Genomic DNA, 13,101 nt, shown 5'->3' on the forward strand with positions numbered 1-13,101 from the left:
TTAACTCCAAACTCACTCACCCTTATTGTCCCCCGTGGCCTCTGATCCTCACCTTGCATTTGCAGAATAGGTGGTCAGTCTCTAAATGCTTATTGTTCTAAACCAGGGTGTATTCTCCTGAAACTCACACCCATTGTATCCAATGGTCTCCGATCTTCACTATCTGCATGAGCCGTTTGATGCACCTATATATTAGGCTCCAACATTACAACAAACTACAAACTAGTTCTCCTTACAAAATGAAACTTAAGTCTTAATATTCTTGTCCATGTCTTTAACTCTGAGTTAAGCTAGATCAGGAGCGCTCAGCTCCCAGGCCAGATCTGTGGACCTGCATGCTTAGATAGGGCCCACATGACAGTTTCATAATTTCTAGGGTCGGAAGGGACCTGAGTAGATCATCTGGTCCGACCCCCTGCCATGGCAGGAAAGATTACTGGGGTCAAATGACCCCAGCAAGGTGTTCATCTAACCTCCTCTTAAAGACAGTGTGGGGCCCAATACTGGTGTGCGAGTCACATGGAGCAGCACAATGTCCTGGGGCACTGTTCCCAATGTGTGGAACCAGGCAGAGGTGGCACAAGGCCCCAAAGCCCCAGTGCTGGTGCATGGGGCCAGGTGGGGGTGACACAGGGCCCTGGAGCCACAATCCTGGTGCAGATGATTCATAGATTGTTAGTTTTGCATGAGATGCAACGGTTAATGCATGCCAGTGTGTTGTTTGCCCTGCTAGCCACAGCATTGCACTGCTGGCTCATGTTCATGCAATGGTTGATCACTACCCATAGGTCCCTTTCAGCCGTGGTGAAAGTCAAATTGTTGCCATCAACCCTGTAGGTATGTTGGGGATTGTTTGCCCCCAGATGGAGCACCTTACACTTCTGAGTGTTGAGCTTCATCTGGTTCTGGTCTGCCCAGCTCTCTAGCCTGTCCAAGTCTGCCTGTATCTGCAACCTATCTTCTGGCACCATAACTTAGTGTCATGTGCAAACTTGGCCAGTGAGCTTTTCACCCCATCTAAATCACTGATAAAGATGTTGAAAAGCACCGGTTCACGCACAGACCCAAGGGACACAACTGGCCTCTTCTTCCCAGGGTGACAGATCCATTCATGAGAACTATATAGATCCTACAATTCAGCCAGTTTTCTACCTACTGAACTGTTGAGCAATTAAGACCACAATCTTCCAATTTTTCCACAAGGATATCATGGGATACTAGATCAAAAACCTTTTGGAAGTCTAGGTATACAACATCTACCACGTCTCCCATCTCCAGGTGCTGAGAGACCTGTTCGTAGAAGAAAATGAGATTGGTAAGACAAGACCTTCCTACAAGAAAGCCATGCTGGCTGTCATTCAGAATCTTACCCTCAACGAGCATATTGCACATAGATACTTTAACGAGTTTTTCCAGGACTTTCCCTAGGATGAAGGTTAGGCTGACTGGCCTATAGTTGCCTGGGTCCTTCCTCTTCCCCTTCTTGAAGATGGGCACAATGTTGGCCCTCTTCCAATCCTCAGGGATTGCCCCTGTGTGCCACAATTTCTGAAACAGTTTTGCCAGAGGTTCTGCAGTGACCTCAGCCAGATCCTTCAGCACCCTCAGGTGAAGTCCATCTGGTCCTGCTGACTTATAAATGTCTTGCTTTTCTAGATGGTTTTACACCAGCACAGCATCCACAGTGGGAAGGCTATCATTCTCATCGTGCCACCTGTGATCCTTATCTTGTCCTTCCCCTTGGTCTGGTGAAATACCGAAGCAAAGTGGGCATTCAGGAGTTCAGTTTTTTCCTGAGCATCTGTTACCAGCTGTCCCGAGGTGTTAAGCAGGGGCCCTACACTTCCCACAGAAGGAAAACAACACTTGCAGTGGCGGGACATTTAACAGTGCCTTTGTCCTCCTGCTTTACCTGTAGGTTAGGGTGTTCTTGCTGTTTTGGAGCAACATCCCTTGTACCTGTGTGACAGGGTTAGTTGTGTAGTTTTAGAAGTAGATCAGACAAGTGCCTGTATGAAATGGTTTGGATAGGAATGATTCTGCCTTGAGCAGAGGGTTGGATTACATAACTTCCTAAAATCCCTTTCAACTTTACTTTTCTATGATTCTGTGAAACGTTAGTTATAGTTAACAGGAAACTGTTTATAAATACAGTACTGTTAAATATTCCATTTTTCTGATGGAGTGATTGTTCTCCTGGCAGTGACTAACTCATGGCTTTGTTGTTTAAATGAAGCCCCTGTAGTGGATACGTTTCAGGGATGGCGGAAGAGATCTTAGCAAATATAGTTTGTAGTAATCCCATACACTTCTTGAATACTTGCAGATCTCCAATGAAACCTGTTATAACATTCCAGTTACCAATAGCCTTTTCTATAAGTCAATTTTACCTTCACATGCTTAAAGCTGCACCTACATAGCTGTACTATGGTCGTCATGTACTTTTTGGATTCCATGTAGTTAACTAAAGCCACGCATCCTTACTGAGCATGCTCAGTGGCTCCACTATTGCTACATGCTCTCCTGGGTGGAACAGAACTGCTCAGACATGCATGTAAGGGTAAGTCCCAAAATGTAGTCCCTAGACCCTTCCTCAGTGGGGCAGAAACTATCCCAGTAAATTTTAATATTCAGTAGACCAGTTTCAAGAGGAGAGTTGGAGATTACTCTGAGAAATGCCTACTCCAAGTGCCCTAACCACTAGCCTACAAGGTAGGGAAGGACTACATCGGGGTGGGCAAAATATGCCCCATGGGCTGGAACTCGCCCACCAAGGAATTTTTCTCTGGCCCGCAACAGGTCCCTTGGTCCTGCCCAGCACAGGTGTAGGGGGCAGCCTGGGCTGTGACACATGCAGATGGTTCTGCTGCCCCTGGGTATACAGAGGGGCTATGGTGGTCCGATGGCCAGAGACTCTGCTTCTTAGCAGCCCACCAGCAGCACCTCCTTCCAGCTGCCACTCCTAGTGTCACTGCTGCTGCTGGCCCTGGCCCTGCTGCCTGGGCACCCTGGCCACTCCACCCCGTACCCACTGCTGGGACCACAGATGGAGAGGGTGGGTAGGGAGTGACACCCTGGAAAAGGATGGGTGGGCCAGGGCCAGGGCAGAGCCACGAAGCACTCCCTACACAGTGTTTTGTGACCAGCCCGACCCAGGAGGGAGGCAAAGCACACACCCATGACCTAGCTCTTGGTGCCCCCATCCCAGCACAGGTGTATATGGGCAGCCCCCATACAGCATGGCTGCAGAGCAGTGCAGCCTGGCAGCACAGGGCAGGCCTGATGCATCATGACCAGATTAGGGCGTCACTTGACCCAAAAGGGGCAGCACTCCGGGTCATTTAAACCCATCATCTGGAGGAAGGCAGCTGTCAGGACCAGTGCATTACAGAGAACAGAGCTTTACAGAGAACTGTGGTGGGGTGGTATGATCTGTAGGGCATGAGAGTTGCTATGGGGGCAGACTAAGGCCATGAATAGTCCTTAACGTGTCTGGTGTCCTAAGGCATCAATAGGGATTGAAGAGCTGTGATGGACTGGCTGAAGGCAGATTGGCAGTGGACTGGATTCACTCTGGGCCCGTACAGCAGCCTCCTAATCCTTTTTTGAACATCAAGGTGTGGCAGATGAGCCACAGGGTAGGGCACCCCAAGAGATAAGAGTGAGCAGGAGCCCCATGTCCACCAGGGAACGTTACCACGCCACTGGGCACAGGTCTTGTTACAGTGGCAAAAATGACCAATTTGTTGACATGCATTTGCCAGTGGCATGTGAAGGTGAAATAAAATTTAGCTCAAATGTCTTTCTGTGGCTTACTAATGACATATTGCTAGCCTGTTATCAAATCCAGAAGATTTTCAGGTAATTGTCTTCCTGGTTCCAAAATCCCAATATGCTTACATGCTTCATATTCATTAACCAGCTTCCTCAAATGACAAATTCTGTGGTTATGACCTGGTGATGCTTCACAATATTTCAATCACCACTTCCACAAAAAACCCCAAAACCTTACCTAGAAAACATAACAACAGATAATATGACCGAGAGGCCATCGAGCCTGAAAACGTCAGATTCTTGTGACAAAAAACAACTTCCTTTTATTGCATCAATCTGTGTAGTGTCATAGCTTTTCTTTCCAGTAGTGACTAGAGGTGAATATGTGAGTGCCATACCACACTCATACAGCATGCTTCAGTGAGTATGACAGCCATACTGCACATTATACTGGATGCGTCTATACAAGATGCTTAATGAGCAGTATCCTAATAACACTGCACAATAATGTACCAGACAAAAACCGCGCTAATATGCTACTGTGCAATAAGCATCACAAACTGACCCGTGTGTTGGGACTATTCCACGGTAGCGCAACCTATTGCAAGAAGCACAGTAGCATAAGTTAGTACTTCATTATGCAAGTATTAAATTAAATGTACAGTAACTAGAGAAGTAGGGTTGGAAGGCACCTCCAGTGGTCAGAGAGTCCAACCTCTTCCTAAAGCAAGATCATCCCTATCCAAACCAGCCTATATAATCCATAATCTAAACTCTACCCAAGCCTATCCTCAACCCTAACACGACACAGACATAACACCCTAATCTGCAACAGGTAAACCAGGGGAACCACGGCAGCCAACATCCCGCTTCTGTGAAATGTTGTCAACACATGCTCAAGAGATCCCAGGAAGAGGGTCATCCCCCCCCACTACGGAAGGCAAAAACCCTCAGTCCACACCAATCTGACCATAGGGTAAAATTCCTTCCTAACACCAAATATGGTGATCAGTCTGGCCCTGGGTGGAGGGGCAAGACCCTCCAGCCAGGAACCTCTGGCTTTGGTCCCAGCAGGAACATTGGCACATACCAGTCAAAGTCCCCAGCCTTGGCTGTAGCCAGCACCTAAGGAAGGCTTAAAACCACTCTTGATAAATGTAGCAGAAAGGGGCGCGGGGACAACCAGTAAAGCCCAGAAGCATGGGAAATACCCACAGTAGAACACAGACATAGCTACTTCTAGATCATCCACAAGCAGTGGCTCTTTAACCTCTTCTTCCAGTGATGCACAGTCCACAACTTCCCTAGACATGTATGGATCATGACAAGATTAGACATCTATTCCACTGCCTCACTGTTCTAACAGTGAAGATTTTTTTCCAGATATCCAATCTAAACTTACTTTGCAACTTCAAGCCATTGCAACTTCATGACAGAAAAGGTGTCTGTCCTTTTTTTAAGCGCTGCCATCCAGCCAGATGTCACCCATTTTATATATGTGTTTTTTGATTATTCCTCCAAAGGTGTTGCACCTTGTATTTGTCTGCACTGAACTTCATCCTGTTAACTGTAGCCCAACTTTCCAATCTGCAAACAGCTGGGTTGAACTGCAACAGGGAAGGGCAGGCTGACTATTAAGCCCAAGAGGAAAAACCTGTGCCTGACTGGGGTGGCACCTGACCAGAAGAGGCAGTGCTCCAGAGCATGTAAGCCCGGCAACAGAAGGAAGGTGGGTAGTCTGACCCTAGCATGGTGTAGGGAGCAGAGCTCCCAGGGAGTGAGGGGCTGAAAGAGGCAGCTTGGCAAGCACCTAAGCCACCCACAGGAGCTGGGAGGTGAGAGCCCACAGAGCGGTAGGGCTTGCTGGAAGGCACAAACCCAAAGGTGGGGAAGATTTTGTTGAAAGTGGTCACTGGTATTTGTGTTACATTTAAGTCGGAACCAAAGGACTGGATTGTGGCTACAGGAGCAACACAGGGGTGCCCAAGAGGAACCCTGCATAGAGCACTATAGAGGTCAGGGACCATAAGGGGGCTGAACAGCAGCAGAACTGAGTCTGGGTTGGGGACCCAGGAGGCTGAGGGGTACATAAGCAGCCTTGCTCAAGTCAGGGACCCTAGGGGGCTGAGATTTAAGAAAAGCAGCCGTGTCTGGTTCTGGGACCCCAGAAGTCAAGCGCTTCATAAGCAACTCAACACCTTATCTGTCCAGGTATGAGCTCCCTGCAAGTTATGGATTAAACTAAACAGATTTGGTCTGGAGCTGGATGCTTTAATGCCACCTATAAGACTGGCTTAAATGACAGTCCAATATGTGTGAGTGTGGTGATGCACCATAGAGGGCTGACCACCTGCTCACGTGTGTAGCATACCCATGCACTCAGGATGCAGGATCTGACAAGGGTCAATGATAAAGCAGTTGAGTGGCTCTGCCACATTAATGGTATGTAGAGGGGGAAATGAAATATATGAGAGAAGAAGGACAAGATCAAAGATAGATGATTCCCTAGTTGTATCCTCCATTTTCTAAAAGATAAAGTTGTCCTTCACACAAGTTAGGAACCAACTTGACTTTTTAGGTTTGGCTGCATTGGTTTTTTTTAGTGGATATCCAGAAAATTGAAGACTCCCATCAGTACCATCCCATAGCTTTTGGATAGATTTGTTACCTGCCTGAAGAATGCCTTATCCATCTTTTCTTTCTGATTTGGTGGCCTATAATAAATCCCCACGAATACATCAGTGCTGCATCTTTCACTTTGTTGCCAGCTTTGGCCATTTTCAAGGGGCCTAGCGGCTAAGCTGCAGAAGTGCTGCTAAGCAGAAAGCCTAAAACCTGTTTCCGAGTAACAGCAGTTTGAACCTCTGCAGATGTGACAACTAACTTGGTCAGCAAGTAGAAGAAACCATCGAACACAATGAAACAAAGCACAAGGCCTAACTGAAGATAAGAGAAGACCACACATTAAATAATCCATATGTGTTATACCATAGCTTTACCTTAAAATAGTAGTAGTAGTGATTGATGTAACCAAATGTATTAGATGTTATTTTCCTATAATAGATATCTTGTTGTTAACATGCTTACATAACTTGTAAAAATAAAAAAGCCTGTCTGATAAGACCATATAGTAAGGTAAAGAAGAAACAGGAACAGCATTCCACAATGGGGAAGGAAAGGAGATAAGAAACCCTCCTTCTTTCCCAAGGATATAAATCCCAACCAATTGACACCTTCCAAGTCCACAAGAGATCTGGTTCAGTCCAGTTCCAAAAGTTTCAGTGAAACAAAGACATTTAAATAAAACGAAATCAGGGATCATTTATTAGAATATTAAAGCCAGCCACCTATAAATATTGGGTATGGGCTGAATGTAAATTTGGAGAACTCAGCAAATTCAAGACCTGTTGCCAATCTGCATGCCACCCTCCTCCCATCTCTCGAGTCTCCCCAGCCAGCATAGTTTAGAATCTATGTTGTGCTGTTGTGGGTACCCAGATAAATTTGGGGATTAATGTTTGCTCTCATGTTTTAAGATGCAAGCAAATAAAAGGCTGGGCTATAGGCCTGTGTCCTTCCTCCTTTAATAAATGTATCTGAGTTTGCATACTGCTTAACTTCAAGGCATAAGCATAAGAATAACAATGCTGGACTGGGGCAGCTTCAGTTTATAAGACCATAAAATTAATACAGTACTTTGCTTAGACAGTTCACATGAATTTGTTTAGAACTATTTACATAAAGAGTAACATTAGCACATAATTCATATGGTCAAACTCACTTCGTCTGCAAGGTAAGAATTTCTACATTCCACAAATCACACGATAAAAGGAAGTAGGCAGGTAGCTAAAGATCAAAGGATCTCATGTTACATCCAAAATGCTTCTGCATACCTGGCCGGCACAAATCCCCATGCTGTTCTTTTTCACTGGCATACACTTCCATACACCAAGCGTGGTATGCAAACGAAAAAAGATCTTCTATCTTTGAAGGAGGGCGAATGGCATTGTTCAGTCGCTTAAGCCACTCCTGACACTGCTCAAACGTAGAGAACTGACACCTGTTCCAGAATCAAACATAACTTTATTAATTTTCAGTCAAAGTTAATTGGGTCTTAAACTGTGATGAACAGCTAGCTTCAATGTAAAACAAAGATAAGAATAAGCATCTCATCTGTAATTATTTCAGCTGCTGCTACTTAAGTTTTACTGGAAAGTAAAAAAAAAAGTCATGTATTGATGTTATAATTATTAATATAACAATATTTCCCATTTCTTTTGTATGCGTCTCTGACATTCTCCAGGGGCAAACATCAAGGAAAAAAATCTCCATTGTTCCAAAGACAGGGCTTTAAAACAAATGGCCTTGGATCCTCAACAGTGTGTCTCAACCAAAAATATATAACATATGAAGTTACACATATGGCAAGCCTAATCTTGGAATTAACAAATAAACCAAGAGACTCTTGTCCTTGTCACTCAAGTCCTAAATCAGCAAGGTGCTTATGCATGTGTTCAATTTAAAATACATTAGCAGTCCTACCGACTTCAATGACACTGTTCATGTCCACAAAAAATAGGAATGTGTTTAAGTGTCTTATTGAATTCAAGACAAAGAGGAGTCATAGTACACATATTATAATGTATTAATGATATTCCTACAAACAATAATACCTCAATAATATTGAAGCTATCCCTCGATATGAGTGATGCCTGTAAAGAGGGAGGGGGAGGGGGGGAATTACTGGTGAGTTTTAAGGTGCTGAAGAATCCAATCCATGCTCTGCAAGTTTTTTCCACAGATACAAGTGGTGCCTTGGGGGAAGCACAACTGTTGGCCATGATGTTGTGTGCTTTCCTTCTTCCTTTGCCATTTCTCAGCTTCCTGAGCAAGATGATTCTCTTCAAAAGTGGGCTGTAGCTTGATGGATGATGCAGCACCATTGAGACCTGTTACCAGCCAGCATTTCCCAATTTGTAGGGTTCCTGCCACCCTTCTTAAGGTATGCTTTTTTCAGGGTGTCCTTGTAGCATTTCCTCTGTCCTTCGTGGGAAGACGACTTGCTTCAGGACACAAGTGTCAGCCATCCGCACAGAGTGGCCAGCCCAGCAGAGTCGATGTTTCATGACCTTTGCCTCGATACTGGCTATATTAGCTGCAGAGAGGATGCTGGCATTGGTGCAGTGGTCTTCCCACCTAATGCAAAGCATCTTCCTGAGGCAAAGCTGATGGAACATTCCAGGCACTTGAGATGGCTTCAGTATGTCACCTGTGTCTCACACCCATAAAGGAGCATGGGGATAACCACTGCATTGTAGACGAGGATCTTAGTTTCCATCTGCAGATCTTGGTCAGCAAAGACATGGTGAAACAGCTTACTGAAGGATACACTAGCAGAACAAATCCTATGTTTGATTTCTACATCAAGACTGACTGACTGGAGAGGCGGTTGCCAAGGTATGGGAAATGCTTGATGTTTTCCAGGGGTTCTCCACTACTGGTAATTTTTGAGGAGAGGGGGCAGCTTGTGCTAGGGCACGCTGATGTAGCAACTTGGTCTTCCCAATGTTAAGTGAGAGTCCCAGGCTGTGATAGGCCAGAGAGAATGTCAAGTGTAGACTGCAAATCAGTCTTAGTGTGTGCGAGGATAACACAGTCATCATCGTGTTGAAGGTCGGTGATGCCAATCTTGGTAACTTTCATTTTGCTGGATGCACCACAGTTTGAAAAGCTGTCCATCCAATCAATACTTAATCCAAATTCTGGGACAAAGGTGGTCACGGATGAGCAAGATAGATGGAAAAAAGGATTGGGGCGATGATGCAGCCCTGCTTGACACCAGTATGGATGGTAAATGGGTTTGTCTCTGATCCACTGCAAAGGACTGTGGCAATCATCCCATCATGGAATAGTCTGAGGACACTGATGAACTTCAGTGGACAACCAAACCTAGTCAGCACCTTCCATAAGGCGTCATGATTATTCTAGTTGAAGGCCTTGGTTAGGTCAATGAATGCCATAAACAGCTCCTGGTGCTGCTCTCTACACATCTCCTGGATCCGTCATGCAACAAGAATCATGTCAGTGGTACCCCAAGATGGTCTAAAAGCCAGACTAAGATTCTGGAAGGATATCTTCAGCAAGGTGGAAGAGGTGATTCAGCAGAATACGAGTAAGAATCTTCCCAGCAATGGAGAGGAAGTCAATACCTTGGTAGTTCCCCACAAAGATTTGTCCCCTTTCTTGAAGATGGTCACAATGTTAGCATTCTTTAAGTTGGTGGAACTTCCTTGTTAACTCATATTTTGATAAGAAGTTGGTGAATTTGGCACTAGTGCTGTTCCATCAGCTTTGAAGACCTCTGCACAGATGTCATCTGGGTCTGGCACCTTTTTGTTCTTGGTCTGAGCAATGGCATGCAGGACTTGCTTGAAGGATACGAGACTAGCAAGATGTTCTATTACTGGGTGCTGAAGGATGGACTCGATGGTGGCAGCTGAGACCTCAGATTCATGGTTGAGTAAACTATTGAAGTGCTCCTGCCAGAGTTGCTTAATCAATACATTGTCTGTGAGAAGGTTAGAGCCGTCCTGGGATTGCAAAAGGGTTGGGTCATTGGAATGTGGCCCATGGATGGCTTTTATTGTTTGAAAGAAGCTTCTCATGTCACACTGGTCAGCAAAACTCTGGATCTCCATGGCCTTCACTTGCCACCACTTGTTCTTGATGTCCTGTAGCCTCCTCTGAACTATAGCTTTAAGCCAGTGGTAAGCCTCTCATTTTTGCTGGTTAGAGGGTTCATTTTGCCAGCTACAAAGAGCACTCTTCTGATGGCTAAGTGTTAGGATTTTCTCATTATTCTCATCAAATCAATCTTGCAGACAGCAAGCAGAGTATCCAATTGATTCAACACATGCCTTGTCAATAACATTCTTAAGCTCCTCCCAATGTACCTGGATGTCCTTGATGTCATCCGATAGGTCAGAGAGCTTCTCACTAAGGCACTGCTGAAGAGCCTCACATCTAGCTCGGTCTTGGAGTACCTTGATGTTAAATCTCTTCCACATTCCTTTTGGTTGCTTACAGCATTGTGGTGCAAGCTGGAGATCAATCACAGACATGACTAAATGGTGATCTGTCTAGCAGTCATCTGCACCTCTCAGAACTCGGGTGATATGGAGATCGGTATGATCACGGGTTCTGATAAGAGCACCACTAAAGTGAAGGTGGCCGTGGCTGTGGCCCTGCCCCTCTGTGTGCCAGGTGTTGCACAGATGGGGCTACAGTCCCCCAGTGCCATCGGCTGGGGCTGGAGGAAGGAATGGGTTCTGTGCCAGCCCTGGCTGCCCACCTGCACCATGGCCAGCCCCAGAGGGGTGGGGCTATCCCATCCCAACGGTGCTGGTGGCAATGGTTACCTGCAGATGGCAGGGAGCGGGAGCATAACCACCCATGGGGCCTCCTGGCAGCAGCTGGCCCTGGGAAGCTGCTGCTGCCCACAGGGAAGAAGAGAGTTGAGCTAGTTTGGGGGTGCCCAGCCAGGCAGTGCCTGGTGCTTGGGACCTTCACAGTCGCAGGCAGCTTCTTGCATGGTTCTGCTCTTCTCTGCATGCTGAGTCATACACAATGGGCTGCAGAGGCCCCAGGGGAGGGAAGCATGGCAGGGAGCGGAAGCCTGAAACGGGCAGTGCACAGACCCTGCCCCACACACAGATGTGGGGGCATGGGTCCCCCATGCTCCCGGGAGTGCACATCACAGTGGGGAGCAGAGCCCCCCATAGCCCACAGCAGACAGGCAGCAGGGGTAGGAGCTGGGCTCCGCTCTGCTGCAGCAGCTACTGCCTCCTGCCAAGGGCAGGGGGCTGTGAACTTGGGTCCCTGGTCCCACAGCCCTGGCAGCTGGGATCCCCCTCTGGCAGGGCTGGGGAAGCAGGAACTGTGGGTGGGGGGCGAGAGGCACCAGCAGGGTTGGGGGATTGTGAAGGGAAGTAAGGGACAGGAGCAGGGCTGGGGGTGTTGAATGGAGGGGAGGAGTGAGGGGTACAAGGAAGGCCAGGAGGTGGTTGGGGGATGGGGGAGCGAGGGGCACAAGCAGGGCTCGGGGGGGGGGGCTTTCATTTTAAAAATGGATTTGGGGGGCTTTATCAGAGAATTTGCAATTTTTTTTTAATCAGGGAAAACCTGGATCCCTGCTGATTATGACTGTAGTATACAGGTTGTTACTTAGCTTGAGGCAAGAGTAACAAGGCATTCGTTAAAGTCCACAGGGAGTTCTGAAAGCTGGCTGACAATCTTGTTCTTTATGGCAAAGCCAACCCAGTGAATATGCTTCTTTTCAGATGCCCTTCCTTTCCAAAAAATGGTGTAGCCACTTCCTTTGAGCTGGCCTTCTTCAGCCCCGCAAACAGTAATACATTTTCTGATTGAACATGGGGAAATCCTCCCTCTGACAAATGTACTTACTTGAAGCCAACATGGACAAACCCTGGTGTCTGAAGCCCTAGTTTTCTCTCCCTCCCTCACATCCTAAGCTGTTTCTTCCCTTATTTGTATTTTACTTCAGTGGAAGCTTAAAAAAATATTTTTGTCATTGAGCTTTTTGTCACTATGACAGCAGAACAGAAACAGCACGTGAAAATTAACAAGCAGGTCCTGTCCACAGGAGACACTAGCCTGCCAAACAGCATCTCAAATTCACAACAGCAGCAAGCCTTTTCCAAGCAGTTACCTTCGCATTATGCAGTAATGCCCGAAACAAGCACAGTGAACTATAGTTTGCTCACATTCTTGATTATATCACTTGGACAAATTTCTAAGATGCTTACACTTATTTTTATGTGTAATCACTTTGTTAATATGGTATCTACACCTTAAAACACAGTGTCTATGACGGTCCCAAAGTACAGGAGTTAGCATTTTCTTGGGGTCTCTCTTCTATGCAGATTAAATTTTAACTGCATTCATTGATATCAACAGCATGTCTCTACTAAATTAATTAATACCTTTAAATTTGCTTTCTGAGTTCTGAAATGTTTACACTCTGAAATAATTTAATACCAGTTTTACAAGAATGTTATTTCAATTTCAACATTAAAATTCCAAATAAAGATGATCTTTCCCATGACAAATACATAATTTAATTTACCCTGTATTTTCACTACAATAAATTTACTCCATGTTAAGAAACAGATAACAAGTCTCACAATGGGATTGTAGAGAGGCAACAGCTGGGAGCCAGACTACCAAGCATTGACCCTGGGATGTTGCAGAGTCACGTGGAAGGACTGGATGCGCTTAAGTCAGCAGGCCCGGATGAGCTCCATCTGA

The 13,101-nt window shown here is 46.0% G+C and overlaps 1 protein-coding gene across 9 annotated transcripts in view; it reads right to left on the bottom strand.

The window, feature by feature from the left end:
- Positions 1–13,101, bottom strand: part of MTMR3 (myotubularin related protein 3) — a 191,318-nt gene that overhangs the window by 71,898 nt on the left and 106,319 nt on the right. For all 9 annotated transcript variants that reach the window (XM_090062190.1, XM_090062189.1, XM_090062186.1 and 6 more), the window contains one exon: positions 7,668–7,834. In XM_090062190.1, the coding sequence (XP_089918316.1) occupies positions 7,668–7,834 (167 nt within the window). The remainder of the gene's footprint in view (positions 1–7,667; positions 7,835–13,101) is intronic.

The sequence above is a fragment of the Crocodylus siamensis genome, chromosome 9 (genome assembly GCF_052110815.1).
Source record: "Crocodylus siamensis isolate JL-2025a chromosome 9, ASM5211081v1, whole genome shotgun sequence".
Taxonomy (NCBI): Eukaryota; Metazoa; Chordata; order Crocodylia; family Crocodylidae; genus Crocodylus; species Crocodylus siamensis.